General features: G+C 47.1%; 1 protein-coding gene and 1 non-coding gene across 2 annotated transcripts; both read right to left on the bottom strand.

The window, feature by feature from the left end:
* Positions 1-3,667: 3,667 nt before the first annotated feature.
* On the bottom strand, positions 3,668-5,677 carry Rps16 (ribosomal protein S16). The gene is made up of 5 exons (NM_013647.2): positions 5,515-5,677; positions 5,273-5,374; positions 4,093-4,189; positions 3,956-4,003; positions 3,668-3,872 (listed from the first exon to the last, which is right to left on the bottom strand). Exons 1-5 carry the CDS (start codon positions 5,560-5,562, stop codon positions 3,727-3,729), a joined length of 441 nt encoding a protein of 146 aa, NP_038675.2. The 5' UTR covers positions 5,563-5,677; the 3' UTR covers positions 3,668-3,726.
* AF357399 (snoRNA AF357399) lies at positions 4,733-4,826 on the bottom strand. Its single transcript, NR_028129.1, has one exon. It is a non-coding gene; the product is annotated as a snoRNA AF357399 (small nucleolar RNA).
* Positions 5,678-17,433: the final 11,756 nt, after the last annotated feature.

Raw genomic sequence — 17,433 nt, 5'->3', positions numbered from 1 at the left:
TATCTGCTGGGTCCAATGTGTGGGCACACTTTTAATCCCAGTACTCTAGAGGCAAACAAATCTCTAAGAATCTGGGGCTAGCCTCGTCTACCTAAGTAGTTCTAGGTCAGCCAAGACGACATAATGACGCCCTGTCTCAACAAAAAAACTACATGTGTTTGAGCTGAGGACAGTGGCTATGTGTGGTCTTCAGCAGTGAATCTCCTAGCTGTGTGAACGACCCTCAACTGACATGCAAGCCTGGTACCCTCTAAGGCCAGTACTCACTAGTGTAGTTCACTGGCTGCAGGCCACAAAACTGCTTCTAGGCCAACTCAACTTTTTGTCAAGAAAGTGGGCTCTGGTTCCCGAGGTCCCTGGATCACATCTCAGAGGTGTATGTGAACAAGACAACCTAACAACCCATCCTGATTTGTTTTTGTTGTTGTTATTGTTTTTGTTTGTTTGTTTTGGTTTTTTTGGTCTTTTCGAGACAGTGTTTCTCTGTTTAGCCCTGGATGTCCTGGAACTCACACTGTAGACCAGGCTGGCCTCGAACTCAGAAATCTGCCTGCCTCTGCCTCCCGAGTGCTGGGATTAAAGGCGTGCACCACCACCGCCTGGCTTGTTATTGTTTTTTGTTTGTTTGTTTGGTTGGTTTGGTTTGGTTTTTGGTTTTTCGAGACAGGGTTTCTCTGTGTAGCCCTGGCTGTCCTGGAACTCACTCTGTAGACCAGGTTGGCTTTGAACTCAGAAATCCACCTGCCCCTGCCTCCCAAGTGTGTGCGCCACCATGCCTGGCCAGATCCTGATTTGTAATACCCCCAAAAAGCCCACCTGACCCTCTGGGCTGGGCCGGCTACTCTGTAGGCTTGGGTTTCTCCCATGAAGCTGAATGACCTGACCTTCGCTCCCCAAGCAGGACTGCAGAGCAGAGCCTCTTAGCACAGCTTAAAGGGCCTGGGCCCTTCCACCTGCTTTTGTGGCTCAGCACCACTTCCTGCTTCCACCCTGTGCTCTTGAGTGAGCCACTACCTGACATTCTATTTTCCTCTACAAAGAGCACATAACAGACTGGCATCCACAGAGGCTCCTAGGCACTGGCCTGCATGTTTGTCTGTATGAGGGTGTCAGATCCCCTGGAACTGAAGTTACAGTTGTAAGCTGCCATGTTGGTGCTGGGAATTAAATCAGGATTCCCTCGGAAGAGCAGCCAATGCTTTAACCCCTGAACCATCTCTCCATCCCCTGAATTATTATTTTTTTTTATTTAAAGTTTTATTTATTATATGTAAGTACACTGTAGCTGTCTTCAGACACCCCAGAAGAGGGCATCAGATCTCATTACAGATGGTTGTGAGCCACCATGTGGTTGCTGGGATTTGAACTCAGGACCTTCGGAAGAGCAGTCAGTGTTCTTAACCGCTGAACCATCTCTCCAGCCTCCCTGAATTACTTTTGAAAGTGTTTATGTCAAGCCAAATTTGAACTCACCTCCACAGCCAAGGGTGACCTTGGACTTCTGATTTTCCTACCTTCCCTTTGCAAGTGCAAAGAATACATAATGGCCAGGCAGTGTTGGTACACGCCTTTAATCCTAGGGAGACAGGCCTGGTCTTCAGATAGAGTTCAAGGATAGCCAGGGGTATACAAAGAAACCAGCATCAAAAATCAGTACCTCAGGGGCTGGAGAGATGGCTCAGCAGTTAGAGCACTGACTGCTCTTCCAGAGGACCTGAGTTCAATTCCTAGCACACACATGGTAGCTCACAGCCATCTGTAATGAGATCTGAAGCCCTCTTCTGGTGTGTCTGAAGACAGCAACGGTGTACTCACATAAATCTTTAAAAACCAAACAAGCATATGGCCCCAACAGGTGAATTGCTCACATAGGTAGAGGTGCACACTTGAGCCCATCTAAGCTAGACAGGCTCCAAGGGCTCCCTACATTGAGCACTGTCTGCCTTCAGGCTGGGCTCCACCCCCAGCACCTAAACTCAGAAGAGCATTGAGTTTGCCTGACCTACAGATAGGAGGCTCCTTAAAGTTGGTGGCCCTTCCTTATCAAATATCCATACTGCTGGCTGATGTTTTAAAACCTGCACCCACTTCCTTTGTATTGAAGACTACAGGCCTCAGAGGACTCTTGTGTTCAGCAGGGCTAGGTGTGGCACTTTACAACTCAAGTCCCAGGGTTTGGGAGGCGGAGGCATTCTTGAGCCGTGGAGTTACAGATGAGCAAAGGCTATGAAGTGTGACAGCTCAGTGAAGTGCAAAAAGGCAGGGACATCTCACCTTGCTCAAAGCCCTGGGTTTGCTCCCAGACAAAACAAGGTAGGCAGAGAACAGAATATCTGATAGTGTGCTATGATAGTTGTACATTCAGGTCCTGGCTACTGAGGTGGGGACATAGGACCGCTTGGGCCCAGCATAACATAGCCAGATTCCTCAAAACCAAAAGGGTCTCTGGTGAAAGCCTGACTGGCAAAGTGCTTGCTTTAGGAAGCATGAGGACCAGAGTTCAGTCCCAGAGTAGAGTTACGTATAATCAGGAAGGGCTCGAGGCTTGGTATCGGGTAGGACCAGGTTCAGTTCCTATCACCCACTTGCCAGCTATCAGCTGTTATGTAACTGGCTTCAGAACACATATACAAGAAACCTGTCTCAAAAATAAGAATGAATTGATGCTTGGCATGGTTGCACACTTGTAATCCTTGTGCAAATGAGGTAGAGACATGTAGACTCCTGAAGCTCACTACCTGATTTCAGTAAGAGATCTTGTTCAACCTGCCCTTTGGCCTCCCTCAAGTGTATATACACACTGTCTCAAAAATCTTGGGGCTAGTAGAGGTTTAGCTCCAAGTTAAACAAGGTGCTGGCTGCTCTCCTAGAGGACTTGGGTTCAGCATCTAAATGGTGACTCCTACCAGTCTGTAAATCCAATTCCAAGCGCGCACCACCCTCTTCTGGCCTCTGCAGGAATTGGGTGTGTGGTGTACATACATACACACCTACCTAGCAAAACTCATACACATAAGTAACAAAGAATCTTTCAACAAAATTTAAGGTGGGCAGCATTTGAACATCCAAGATGGCCCTCTGATGTCTACATGCACTTACATACACCCATAAACATAAAAACCCAGGCTCTGCCCACCATGCATTCCACCCAAGGGAAACAAACTAAGCCTTCTACCTGCCATCTCTACAAACCATAAAGGCCAGAGAGGATTAAATGTGGTGGTCCACGCCTTTATTCCCAGCACTCGTGAATCAGAAGGAGGCACAGCTCTGGAGTCGATATAGTTGAGTTCTAGGATAGCCAGGGGCCAAGAAAAACCAGGTCTTTAAAAAAAAAAATAGGGGCCAGGCATGGTGGCGTACACCTTTTATCCCAGCACTCCGGAGGCAGAGGCAGATGGATTTCTGAGTTCAAGGCCAGCCTGGTCTACAAAGTGAGTTCCAGGACAGTCAGGGCTACACAGAGAAACCCTGTCTCGAAAAACAAAAAAAAAAACAAACAAAAAAGTAAAAATAAATAAATAAATAAGCAAGCAAGCGTATACACACAAAAACAGAGCTCAAATGCTCTGGAAGGCAGCCATTACTCCTTAGTGCCACTTACTAAGGGAGTTTCTTGCACTGTCCAACCACACTAATACTACAAAAAGAGACCAACACAAAAACAGGAACGTTAAAATCCTAGGATGTTTATTACAAAGGTAAACCCCGATCCTTGAGATGGGCTTATCGGTAGGATTTCTGGTATCGGGCACGGGCACCAGGACCTCCAAACTTTTTGGATTCGCAGCGACGGGGGTCAGCTACAAGCAGGGTCCGATCGTATTGGATGAGGATATCTTTGATCTCCTTCTTGGAGGCTTCATCCACATCTGGAGATTAATAGACAAGACCTTTAGTTTGGTCCTACCACATAGCCCACCCGCCATGAAATGAAAGACCAGCTCTCACTCACATTTTTGGTAATAAGCTACCAGGGCCTTTGAGATGGACTGTCGGATGGCTGCAAGACACAATGACCAAAAAGCTTAGTGAAGACCCAGTCCTTCCAGGAGCTGCCTCACACCCATAGGCTTAGATCCTGAGACTTACCATAAATTTGGGCCACATGTCCACCACCCTTCACACGGACCCGAATATCCACACCAGCAAATCGCTCCTTGCCCAGAAGCAAAACAGGCTCCAGTAACTAGAGAAATGGGAAAATATGGGGTTAGGGAGTTAAGTCATACCCTGACTTAACCACTCTCCATGGACATTCATCATCTCCCTTTGTGTGGTTCCCACCATCACCAGAATCAAGGAGGCAGCCTATCCTAGGATCCCTGTGCCCCTCAGAGTCCCATGTATATGTGCCCATAGAGACCAGAAGAGGGCCTGAGACACCGAGGAGCTGGAATCATGGAGTGACAGGCAACTATGAACTTCCCCAAACAGGAAGCAAGGTCAGACAGGTCCACTGTTCTCACAGTGGTCATTCCATCTTCTCTTTGGATCAAATTTGTCCAATACCTAGGACCAGTCTATCCAGAAGCTCCCCGAGTGGCAGGCCTAGAGCCACCTCCATCACTGGTGTTGGCCCAATTCACAACACAGGGTACACACACCAATCGTTCAAATAAACTGACAGACTGTCCTTTTTAGTCACCTGACAGACTTGGATTAGACTAAGCACGGGGGTCTAGTGGCATTAACATCAACACTACCATTAGAATGCATTGTCTGCAAGGTATGATATTCCTTCTTACATGTACCAAAACTCATACAACAATGAGTTCTGGGTTGCAAAAGAGGATTTGTTCTTGCACTTGTTTTCCAGTTTTTGCCCACTAGTTCAACAAAAACCCATACAAGTGCTACCAATGTTAGACTTCAGAGGACTCCTATTGTATTTTTCAAGGTTCCACGTTGTAGCCCCATGCTGACCTAAACGGCGGCGCTTTGGATTCGTAACTCGTAGTATGCTATCCTCCAAGGAGCTAGGAGTATACACATGAGCTGTAAACTCATACTTCTAGACCAGAAATCGTCAATTAGGTCGGATACACTGTGCTATTCTCCTGGCCACGGGCCCCTCGCATCTGGAGAGCTTCGAGGTTATAGAATAGGCCACGTTTTCATGTATTTTACCAGCTCCGACTTCATCTTTCCCGAGCCCAGGTTAAGGTCTACCGCGAGGTAAGCCATCCTCCTTCCCCCACCTCAACTCCCTATCATCCCGGGGCCTTCCCTTCCGTCTCGCCACCCGGACGCCCATGCCCGACCCCAACACCTTGTACTGCAGCGTGCGCGGCTCGATCATCTCCAGGGGACGTCCGTTCACCTTGATGAGCCCATTTCCCCGTTTGCAGTGGGCCACAGCCGTGGCTGTTTTCTGTGAAGGGCGAGGGAGACGGCGGGGCCGTGTGAGCGCGGGACCCTGGCTCAGCGGGCCCCAGCTCATCATGTCACCCAGCCAGGGCCTTCTCACCCCCCTCCCCACCCCCACCTCTTTCTATGCCGCCCCTGGCACACCTTGCGTCCGAAGACCTGCACGGACTGCAGCGGACCCTTGGACGGCATAGCTCCGAGCACAAGCACGAGCTCCACACCGCGCAGCGCCGCGACCGGAAAAGGGAAGCGCGGGGCCAACCCAGCCGATTTTTCAGGGTCTGCGCAGGCGCATTGAGTGCTACGTCACGACAGAAGCGGGCTTTACGGCTGACGTCGAAGCCTGAGAGGGGACGTGTGAATTGCGGCGGGAACGCCTTCAGGCAAGGGAGGGGGCGGTGTCGGAGGGGAAGGGGCGGAGCTGTGCGGGACCCGGAGGGTGGGGACTCCGTCCAGAACTCGGAAGATGGGGCTGGCCTCCTTTTTCCATTGCTTTTCCGCAGCCTTGGTCTTGACTTTCGGCCAGTTCTTATAGACATTCCTGCTCTTCGATGCTCTCCTTCGGCGCTTCTCCAGGCCGATTCTCACCCTCTTCCTCCCACCCTTTCCCAGGATCCCCATCCCATCGGAGTCTTCCCGCATCCACTATGCTAAGTCAAGCTGGCTTTTCAGAATCTTGCCTCCAGAACCCTCTTTCCTAGCCCTTACGATCCCCCGTCGCGAATCAGCCTTTCACCAGAATTGCCTTCCTCTTCTTCCCAGGAAACCTGACCCCTTAAAAGCCCTTTCCAGCGCTCTCCTAAATAAACTTCTCTTGCCTTCTGGTTGTGCCTTATATACGTTTTTTTTCCTCACAGACTCGGGCCTTCGCCTGCTTTCGCTGCCAAAATTAACTACCTCTTTGGTGGCTCCTCTCCCCAGCAACTGCTCCAGGGACATTGTTCTCCCAGCTTGACCCTCCCCTAGAGAACTACCCTCAGGACCTGTCTTCAGGGCAGTTATCTTAGATCATTATCCAGAATCCTCCAAGTAGCCTTGTTTTAAGATTTAATACTTTTTTCGAGGGCAGGTTCCCGAGGGAGGCCTCCAATCTCCTTGGAAATGTAGTTACAGGGTGTCTGAGCCACACCCAACTTGTGTACCTGTAACCAAACTCAGGTCCTCTCTAGGAAAAGCAGTTAGTGCTTTTAACCACCATCTTTCCAACTTCCAAGTGACCGTAATGCTCCTCTAAACCCTCCGCTCTATGTGTTTACTCCACAGAATTCTCCAGCCTACCAACCTGAGGAAAACCAGCTTTTAACTTTTCCATAGTACCCACCCCAGAATTGTTCTAAGTCACTGGGCAACAGCTTCTCAGGATTGCCTCAGTTTCTCTTGCAGCACAGGGTGTGGAGGACATTAAGGGATGTGGAGACATTTGGAAGGCAGAGTTGTCAACAAAAAGACTAGGTATGGTCATGTGCACCTGTAACACTAACACTTGGAAGGAGGAGGAAGGGTCAGGAGGAATCCCGACGCCATCCTCTCCTCATTATGAATATCTGGCCAGCCTGGGCTACATGTGACCCTGCTTCAGAAAGAAAAGAAACTAGCTAGCGAAATGCCCAAGCCTGAGGGCCCGAGTTTGGTTCCTGGGACTCACAGAGTAGAAGGAGAGAACAAACTCCTGCAGGCTGTCTTCCAAGCTCCACATGTGCACGCGCATACACAGACACACACTTGAATGTAATAAGATGGAAGACACACAGTGGATCTCTGGATTAAAGGTCAGTGCTCCAGGCCAGCCCAAACCAAAGCATAGCACTGTCCACACTGGCGTGACCATGCCTTGGCAGTGGTAACTCCTTCTTGGAGCTGGGAAGTTAGGGGAAAACCACTGGGCTCTGTGTGCAAGCAGTTATGCATGCTTGAACACGCTCACAGGAAACAGTAGGGCTGATGTTCTGGATTTCTGACCCACTACCACAATCTTCAGCAGATAAACGTCTTTCAGACACATAAGTGATAATCATGTTGATTACAGTCACACTTAAACAGCGCTTGCTCTTCGCCAGGTGCTGATCTACTCTAAATGTGCCGAGTGCGTTGGCGAGTGTTCTCTCTAGGCTGGCTAACTCCGAGGTGGGCAGACATATGATGGCTACACAGCACAATATTTGTCCTGGACATCATAGATTCATATTTGTCAACTTCCAGCAGATGGCAGTAAAATTCTTTGTCCTGCCCTGGTGGGTCCTTCTGTCCACCCACTCCCTTACAGCCCACCCCCTACTCCCCTGCTCCATCTCTCAATTTCTTTTGGAGTCCAGTCTGGCTGGAAGTCACAATATAGCTAAGGAGAAGCTGACTTTGAATCCCTGATCCTCCTGCCTCCACCTCCCCAGTACGGGGACTACAGATGTGTATGTACTTCTGCATCCAGTTTTAAGTGTCTTAAGGAAAGGGCGCATCTTTTTCCTTTTGTTTGTTTGTTTTTTGTTTTTCGAGACAGGGTTTCTCTGTATAGTCCTGGCTGTCCTGGAACTCACTTTGTAGACCAGGCTGGCCTCAAACTCAGAAATCTGCCTGCCTCTGCCTCCAGAGTGCTGGGCCACCATGCCCGGCATTTGAGTGTGTTTTAAGATTTCTTTTACTAGCCAGGCCATGGTAGTGCACGCCTTTAATCCCAGCACTTGGGAGGCAGAGGCATGCGGAGTTCTGAGTTTGAGGATAGCCAGGGCCTCACAGAGAAACCCTGTCTCAAAAAACAAACAAAAAGATTTATGCTCCCTCTCTCACTCTCTTCCCCTCCTCTCCCCTCCTTCCCCTCTCCTGTGTGTGTGTGTGTGTGTGTGTGTGTGTGTGTGTGTGTGTGTGTGTGTGTGTACACAGACCCAAAGAAGTCAGGTACCCAGGTACCCAAAGAGGTTGGAAGAAGGCATCAAATCCGCTGGATTTACAGTCAGTGTGAGCTTCCCAACAGAACGTCACAACTGAACATGAGCCATACAATCTCTGAACTGCTGAGCCATCTCTCTCCAGCACACTCTATGAGTGTTGTGAAACAGGATATTTTGTTGGCCTGGCTGGCCTCCAACATATGACCTTGAATTCCTGATACTCTTGCTTCTGTCTCTTAGCTACAGAGATTACACGATCATACCCAGTTTGTGGAAACCAGCTATATATTCTGAGTTGGCTGGGAATTTCTAATGATGCTCCTGCCTTAGCCCCCAACCTTATAACTAACTGTCTGTAATTTCAGGTTCAGAGAATTAGACAATTTCTTCTGGCCTCTGCGGCACTGAACAAATGTGGTACATAGATATGTATACAGGTAGAACATCCATCCACATAAAATAAAATAATAGATAGATAGGTAGATAGATAGATATAGATATGGATAGATCTTTTTATTTTTATTTTATAGGTTATTTTATAGGCATTAGCGCTTTGCCTGAATCCATCTGTGGAACTGGACTTACAGACAGCCGTGATCTGCCATGTGGGTGCTGGGAATTAAACCCAGGACCTCTGGAAGAGCAGCACGTGCTCCTGCTCCTAACCACTGAGCCATCTCTCCAGCCCCAATAATATATATATATTTTTGAGACAGGTCCTCACTATGTGTTTCTGGCAGACCTAGAACTCCATTTGTAGACCAGACTAGCCTTGAAGCCACAGAGATCCAGCTGCCTCCATCTCTCAAGTGCTATGCTAGAATGCCGGGATTGGGCATGACCCAACATACTCGGCAAATATAATAATTTTTAAAAAAGATTTATTTATTATTATACATAAGTACATTATAGCTGTCTTCAGATGCACCAGATCTCATAATGGGTGGTTGTGAGCCACCATATGGTTTTTGGGATTTGAACTCAGGACCTTCGGAAGAGCAGTCAGTGCTCTTACCCGCTGAGCCATCTCGCCAGCCCCCAATAATTTTTTTTTTTTTAAGATTTGTTTATTATTATATGTAAGTACACTGTAGCTGTCTTCAGACACACCAGAAGAGGGAGTCAGATCTTGTTACAGATGGTTGTGAGCCACCATGTGGTTGCTGGGATTTGAACTCTGGACCTTCGGAAGAGCAGTCGGGTGCTCTTACCCACTGAGCCATCTCACCAGCCCCAATTTTTTAATTAAAAAAAAAAAAAGCATGGTGATAGTACAGCAATTAAGAGTACTCTCTGTTCTTCTAGAGGTCCTGAGTTCAATTTCTAGTGACCACATGGTGGCTCACAACCATTTACAATAGGATCTGATGTCCCTCTGCTGTCATGCAGACATACAAACATACATACATACATACATACATACATACATACATACATACATCCTATAAAAATCTGATTGAAGGGATGTCTTTCTAACTGGCACACAGAGCTCCTACAGGCTACGTCATTCTTTAGGGCGAGATCGTTTGGCGATAAGAGAAATTTTGCAGATAAGGAAATTTAGGCCCAGAAAAGTGAGCAGGCTTGTCCCAAGCTATGCAATAGAAACCTTGGGAGGTTTGGGACCAGGTCCCCGCTGGAGACACCAGGTCACTCTGCTCAGCAAGTCTGGTCTGCTAAGAATGTCAGCCACATCAGGATGGTTTGAGGAAAGCCAGTGGGTAGGGACTGCTGTGTTTCTGTGACAGTGCTCACTGAGGCTCTGAGGTCCTGCTTGCCAGTGGCCACCAAGGGCCCTGCCTGCTCAATAAATACATCCTCAATAAATACAGCCTGTTCTGGCCAAACCCTTAACCCCCCCCCACCTTTTTTCTTTCTTTCTTTTTTTGGTAAAAGTAGCCTTCAACTTGATTTGTAGCCAAGGATGGATGACCTTGAATTCTTGAACCTTTAGCTGCCACCTCCCAAGAGCTATTGATTGGTATTTCTGAGAGAACAGGGATGCTGGGAGCTGGACCTATGAACTTGTGCATGCCAATCAAGTAATCTACTACAGAGCTGGGACTCACTCTGTAGACCAGGCTGGCCTTGAACTCAGAAATTTGCCTGCCTTTGCCACCCGAGTGCTGGGATTGAAGGCATGTGCCTCCATGCCCGGCTGAGCATCTGTGTTTTATAAGTCCTGTGGGCCTGGAGAGATGGCTCCATGGTGAAGTATGCTAATTCCTTTTCTAGAAGACCTGACTTTGGTTCCCAGCCCCACATGTTGGCACATAACTGCCTATAAGTCCATTTCCAAGGGGCCGGGTGCTTCTGACCTCTCCAAGCAACCAGGTATCCAGGTAGTGCAGGCAAAATACTCATGCACATAAAAAAAAATATTTTCAGGCTGGAGAGATGGCTCAGTGGTTAAGAGCACTGACTAATCTTCCGAAGGTTCTGAGTTCAAATCCCAGCAATCACAACCATCCGTAATGAGCTCTCACTCCCTCTTCTGGAGTGTCTGAAGACAGCTACAGAGTACTTACATATAATAAATAAATAAATCTTTAAAAAAATTGTATTTTCAAAAAAGTTAAAAGTCCTGCATTATATTATATTCAAATAACATTAACAAATATATTACATTATAGTTTTATTTTATTGAGCTATTCTCCCTATGTGGGCCACATTTTTCCTGTGTAGCCAAAAAGATGCTCTCTCTGTGCAGGCCAAGATGACTTTGAGCTTCCCTTTTTCGTTGTTTTTGGTCTTTTTGAGACAGAGTCTCTATTATGCAGTTCTGTTTGTCTTGGAACTCTCTTTGTAGAACAGGCTGGCTTTGAACTTACAAAGATAAACTGTTTCTTCTGTGTGCTAGAATTTATTATTATTGTTATTATTATAATATTTATTTTTGGTTTTTTTTGTTTTGTTTTTTGAGACAGGGTTTCTCTGTGTAGCCCTGGCTGTCCTGGAACTCACTTTGTAGACCAGGCTGGCCTCAAACTCAGAAATCCACTTGCCTCTGCCTCCCGAGTGCTGGGATTAAAGGTGTGCGCCACCATGCCGGGCTTGGGTTTTTGTTGTTGTTGTTGTTGTTTTATTGCTGGCCACCAACTCAGAGATCAGCCTCTGCCTATTGAGAGCTGGGATTAAAGCTGCGTTCTGCCACCATGGCTGGCTATATGTATTTATTGATTATACATATATATGTAGCTATAGTTTCTACATGTAAGTGCAATTCCGGCAGTGGCCAGAAGAGGGCACCATATTCCCTGGAGCTGGTGTTACAGGCAGTTATGAATTGTAAGATGTGGATTTTCGAAGTAAATATTGGTCCTCTGTCAGGGCAGCATGTGCTCTTAAACACAGAGCCATCTCGCTAGCCCCTGACCTTGTACTTTCTATCCTTCTGCCACAGACCTCTGAATGCTGAGCCTGAAGCTATATCCCATCCAGCCACATTCTTCTCTTGTTTTCTAATTATTTCAAGATACTTCATTTTCAAAACGGGTCACAGTGTAAGCTTTTGACCCATTCTGACAGTGTACAAGCTACAAATACTTGGCAGTGTACAAGCTGCCAAGGGGCACATGTTAGTATTGTAGGACCCCGACTTAGAGCGTTTCTCCCTGGAAGGTAAAGCCCCTGAGTGTTCTCCAAGCTTGTTTTCCCTGATCTCTAAAAATACAGCCTCCAGGGCTATACAGAGAAACCCTGTCTCGAAAAACCAATAAATAAATAAATAAATAAATAAATAAAATAAATAAAAATACAGCCAGAAAGAAGTTCTTTGTTCTCTATAGCCAGCAAAAAGCCTTTTGTTTCTATACTTTACAACCAAAGATGCCTGCCTTCCTGTGTGGAGGACAAGGAGATAAGAATTCAGAAAAAGCTCACTCCCCACTCCTGCCTTGTAAATTTCACCAAGGACACCTGGAAGAGAAGAACTCTCCTCCCAACTCCTCCCAACTCCTCCCAACTCTTCCCAAGTCCTCCCAATTCCTCACCTAGCTGTTAAAAGCCCCCTACTGTCACCGCTCAGGGTCGAACTCCCCTGCCCTGCGTGGCAGAGGGACTTCATCCTCAGCTAGCTGATAATAAAACCTCTTGCAATATGCATCAGGTGTGGTTTTCTCTCGGGACATTGGGGTGTTGGCCAGCTCATCCTGGGACTTGAGCAGAGGCCCAGCATCTGGGGGTCTTACAGTATCATGTTTGAAAAGTGAATAGAAATCTATATAGAACAAATATTCCAAATTTCCATAGGAACACAGGTAAGCATGACCCTCATCTTCTAGGCTTCCATACTGCTGCATCTGTGCCAACCCCACTCTTACAAAGACATCTCGGTATAGCCCTAGCTGTCCTGGAACTCACTTTGTAGATCAGGCTGGCCTCTAACTCAAAAATCCGCCTTTAATCCCAGCACTTGGGAGGCAGAGGCAGGCAGATTTCTGAGTTCGAGGCCAACCTGTTCTACAAAGTGAGTTCTAGGACAGCCAGGGCTATACAGAAAAACCCTGTCTCAAAAAACAAAACAAACAAACAAACAAAAAGTCCTCATCTGGCTTCCATGACTGAGGCATGCTTGATTCCAGACACTTGTTTACAAGAATTTACCTCTCTGGAGACTGCATTCGGGTCTTGCTTACACAGTCAAGTCCTGTCCCAGTGGTAGCTAGGGTGTTCACTATGGCTATCATTATATATGGTTTCATAAAAGGAAGTGACAAGAAGAAGACCTTTTAGCCATTGTAAGTGCTTCTTTAGAACTCACTCTGTAGACCAGGCTGGCCTTGAACTCAGAAATCTGCCTGCCTGCCTCTGCCTCTGAGTGCTGGGATTAAAGGAGTGAGCCACCACACCCAGCTAGGTACTAGTCTTTTTTTTTTTTTTTTTTAAGATTTATTTATTTATTTATATGTAAGTACAGTATAGCTGTCTTCAGACACACCAGAAGAGGGAGTCAGATCTTGTTACGGATGGTTGTGAGCCACCATGTGGTTGCTGGGATTTGAACTCAGGACCTTAGGAAGAGCAGTCTTATCTGCTCTTACCTGCTGAGCCATCTCACCAGCCCTGGTACTAGTCTTAATAGAAAGACATGTAAACAATTCTCCTGTAGTTCTTTAAGTCTTATTGATTTATGATATGAACTACTGACCTAAACTTATTATGAACTTATGGAATATAAAAATTCTTTGAGTACCATGTAATTAAGTATTCTGAGAAAGTATAAGAACTAAGAACCACAATAAAACAGGGAGTGTAGCCTTCTTCATCTTCATCCAGTATATGTGTCTGGTCTTTCACTTTTCCTGTTTTTCGTTTCTTTTTTCTTTTCTCTGTGGTTCACAAAGAGTGAATTAACTCTAAGCCTCTTGACTGGCAAGTGAGGGGCCCTTGAGCCAAAGAGAAAAGAGCCAAGTAACTAAAGTTGTTTTTCTTAACCCCCTGCAGCTATCAGCAGGAATCAATTGCCAGAAACCAGTGGCTTTTAGCCACAGGAGAGGGGGAGGGGGAGGGGGAGGGGGAGGGGGGAGGGGGAGGGGGAGAGTTAAGTCGTCAGAGGCCAACAGCTTCTAGCCCCCAGAACACTAAGAGAGAGTTACAAGGCCAGATAGTGTCCAGCACTATGTCCCATCTCAGTACCTGACCCTGCCAGGGCTGGCTCCTGGCATGCTAGGGCACTTGAATCAACATGTTAAGTTCTAGGTTCAATCCCGAATCTGGTTTAAAAAAGTAAATACATTCCAAGGCAGCAGCCTACAGAAATCCACATGTGCAGCACTGTTTTCTGTTTTGTTTTGTAAGTATTTTATGTGTACAAGTGTCTTGATGTCTGGGTGTCTGTGTATCACATGTACAGTGCCTATGGAGGCTGGAAGAAAGTGATGAAGTCACTGGAAATAGAGTTACAAACAGTTGTGTGCGGCTATGTAGGTCCTGGGAATGGCACCAGAGTCCTCTATAAGAAAGGCCAATGCTCTTAAAGGACGAGGCACCTCTCCAGCCCTGTGAACTTTCCTGAGCTGTAACTCAAGGATTCCTCCTCCTCCTCCTCCTCCTCCTCCTTCTTCTTCCTCCTTCCCCTCCCACCTCACTTGTATTTTCTCCCACCAACTGTTAAAACCCTGAGTGTGGTTTCCTTACGCTCCGAGCTTTTCCACTCTGGAGAAAGTGCTCTTTCCTTCCACCATGCGGCAGCTCGCCAACCTCCATTGCTGACCGCGCTAGCCTTCCTGAACCTGTTAGGAGGTAATTTCCTGATCTCAGGAGGAACTCCACTGTACGGGCAGGATCAAAACTGAGTTCATGTTCCCAGGCCCTGGAACCCAACTCCCCTCCAGCTTCTTCAGACATTTCCTGTTTGTCTGTTAGCCAGTGAAGGATGTAAAGAGAAAAGATGCTGTATTCCCGTTATCTAAACACACAAGTCATAAATGTGCTGCCCGTCCTGACTTAATTGACTGTGTGGAGCTTGCCCAACTCCTTTGTTCTAGGTCAGAGTCCAGGAGGGGACCTGACGCAAAACTGACCCAAGGACCCTGAAACTAGGTGACTGGCATATGGCCCAATTACCACCGTTAACTTCCCTGCTTAACCCTGTGGGGAATTGCAGGCTGGCCTCCAGTCGAGCTGAGGTCTGAACCCCAATGGTGATAATTCACCCACATGACACGGTAGGCATTCCCTCATGCTCCTGGAACTCAGGCCCCTGCCTAAGTTACCGCATCCCACAGCCCCCCACAAGAGAAGCATGGTCAGTAGAAGTCATGTAAGCAATGGCCCAAGCTTCTGACCTTCAGGCTAAACTCCTCCCCAGTTACCTAGCAACAGTGAAGACCATAAAAGGGCTGTTCAGCCCCCACCTCTCTCTCTTACCTCTTCCACTCTTACCTCTTACCCCTCACTCTCACCCTCTCTCTCCCCTCTCTTTGTCTTCTCTCCTCTCTCCTTTCTCTTTGTCTTTTTTTCTCCTCTTCTCTTCCTCCCTCTCGCTCTCTCTCTCTCTCCTTTTCTACCTTCTCTCTTTCTCCCTGCATTTTTATAATAAAGCTCTTAAACCATAGAGAGTCTCTGCTCTATCTAGATCTGCTGCACCACTCTCACCAGTGTGCAGCGTGGGTCAGAGGCTTAGATGCCCACCCGGGGCCGTGTGGAAAGCGCCTGGCAGTCTCCCCGTGTTCGCCTGCCCAGAGCACAGGAACTCTGGCCAGATGTGGCATATTTCTCCCCCTCTTCTTCCCCAGGGCCTCCCCCGCCCCCCTTTTTCCCCAACAAAACCCCTTGTAAAGAAAAATATGGTTGGTCAATGCAACAGCCCACCCTGCTCCCCCTTGCTTTCTGCTCCCATCCGTTAAACATTTTGTATAATCTCACTCCATGGGCGCAGTTCAGACCGACCCTGAACGGGTCACCTCCGGGCAGACACTGATTTACGCAGTAAAAGGCTCCAGGTACAGTGAACGCTCCCACCCGGGCAGACACTGACAGACTTCCATTTCATCTCATGCGCTCAGACACCCACTCCTCTGCTTTCCCTATGAATAGCTAGGCTTTGCTTGCTCTGGAGTTCTGTATGGATGGGATCACACCCTCTGCCAGATCCCACCGTCTTTTGCTTTCACTGTGCATACATGGTTTTTGAAGTTAATTTGTGCTTTTCAGTAGTTTGGTGGAATTTACTGTTTCTTCCTCCTCTCCCATTTGGTTGTTTTGAGAAAGGGTCCTGTTTTGTAGTCTAGATCCATTGGGACTTCAGATTCTCCTACCTCAGTCTGCCAAGTGCCAGTATTACAAGGTAGGTACCACCATATCTAGCTGAAGCACGTGACTTAAAAAATTTAAACTTATTGTATATATATTATATGCATATGTAATGTTATATATGTGTGTATGTATTGTATATATACCCATATACACACATGTATACACACATACATGAGTGGGTGCATGTATTCCAACTATAGCATGGATGCAGAGGTCAGAAGAAAACTTTTTGGCTATCTTCCTTCTATCATATAGGTTCCAGGGATAGAACTCAGATCGTCAGGTTTCTCAGCAAGATACTTTATCTGATGAGCCATCTAGATTGCTCAAGCATGCTGCTTTTATTAACTTTCTGTCTTGAATTTTTTTTTGTGTGTGGGGGGTTCGAGACAGGGTTTCTCTGTGCAGTTCTGGCTGTCCTGGAACTCACTCTGTAGACCAGGCTGGCCTCGAACTCAGAAATCCGCCTGCCTCTGCCTTCCCAGTGCTGGGATTAAAGGCGTGCGCCACCACCGCCCGGCTTGTCTTGAATTTTTATGTCTGTGGATATTCAATGTCAGCCGAGGCCTGAAGAGGGCGAGCATTAGCTCCCCTGAGACTGGAGTGAAAGCGGGTTGTGAGCTGCTGGAAATTGACCACAGCTCCACAGCAGCCAGCGTTCTTTGGCGGTTGAGCCAACTCTCCAGTTTAGGTTTTATTGTTTTGTTTTGGTTACAGTGTTTCACTGTGTAACCTTGGCTGTCCGGAATTAAATAAATGTGATGGTTTTGTGCATAACTCCTGGCTCGCCTGTCCACCTTCAGTTCTTCTTCTTCTTCTTCCTCTTCTTCTTTTTTTTTTTAAGATTTATTTATTTATTTATTATATGTAAGTACACAGTAGCTGTCCTCAGATACTCCAGAAGAGGGCATCAGATTTCGTCATGGATGGTTGTGAGTCACCATGTGGATGCTGGGATTTGAACTCAGGACCTTCGGAAGAGCAGTAGGCGCTTTTAACCACTGAGCCATCTCACCAGCTCCCGCCTTCAGTCTTAAATCCGTATTAAAGTGTCTTTCATTGTAAGCATGGTGGCACACGCCTTTAATTTCAGTACCAGGGAGGCAGAGGCAGACATGGGCTTATCTTTGTGAGTCTGAGATTTAGCCAGGCTACAAAGTAAGGCCTTATCACACAAACAAACAAACAAACAAACCAGATCATTAATAACACAATACTGTGCCGCGCTAAACTAACAAGTTTTGAGATTGTTTTGAGCATCGCCAGGAATTCGGATTTAACCTGAGTCTAGGTCCCTAAAAATCTAGGGGAACTCCTCAGAATGCCGAGGGTGGCGGTGTGAAGCCGAATCTCTGTCCCGTCACCTCTGACACCTCCGAGGGAAGTTTAGAGGACGGACGAGCCAACAGTTCACCCGATTCAG

This window comes from Mus musculus, chromosome 7 (genome assembly GCF_000001635.26).
Source record: "Mus musculus strain C57BL/6J chromosome 7, GRCm38.p6 C57BL/6J".
NCBI lineage: Eukaryota > Metazoa > Chordata > Mammalia > Rodentia > Muridae > Mus > Mus musculus.
Note: the sequence above shows the minus strand (reverse complement) of the source record. Positions and strands in the feature narration are given on the sequence as shown.

What these genes read in the sequence shown, in the direction of transcription:
- Rps16 (NM_013647.2), bottom strand. Translation starts at nt 5,562, where the DNA reads ATGCCGTCCAAGGGTCCGCTGCAGTCCGTGCAGGTCTTCGGACGCAAG. An exon ending in CGCGCACGCTGCAGTACAAG is followed by an intron (nt 4,190 to 5,272) that starts GTGTTGGGGTCG and finishes CCATTTCTCTAG; the next exon opens with TTACTGGAGCCTGTTTTGCT. An exon ending in GGTAGCTTATTACCAAAAAT is followed by an intron (nt 3,873 to 3,955) that starts GTGAGTGAGAGC and finishes ATTAATCTCCAG; the next exon opens with ATGTGGATGAAGCCTCCAAG.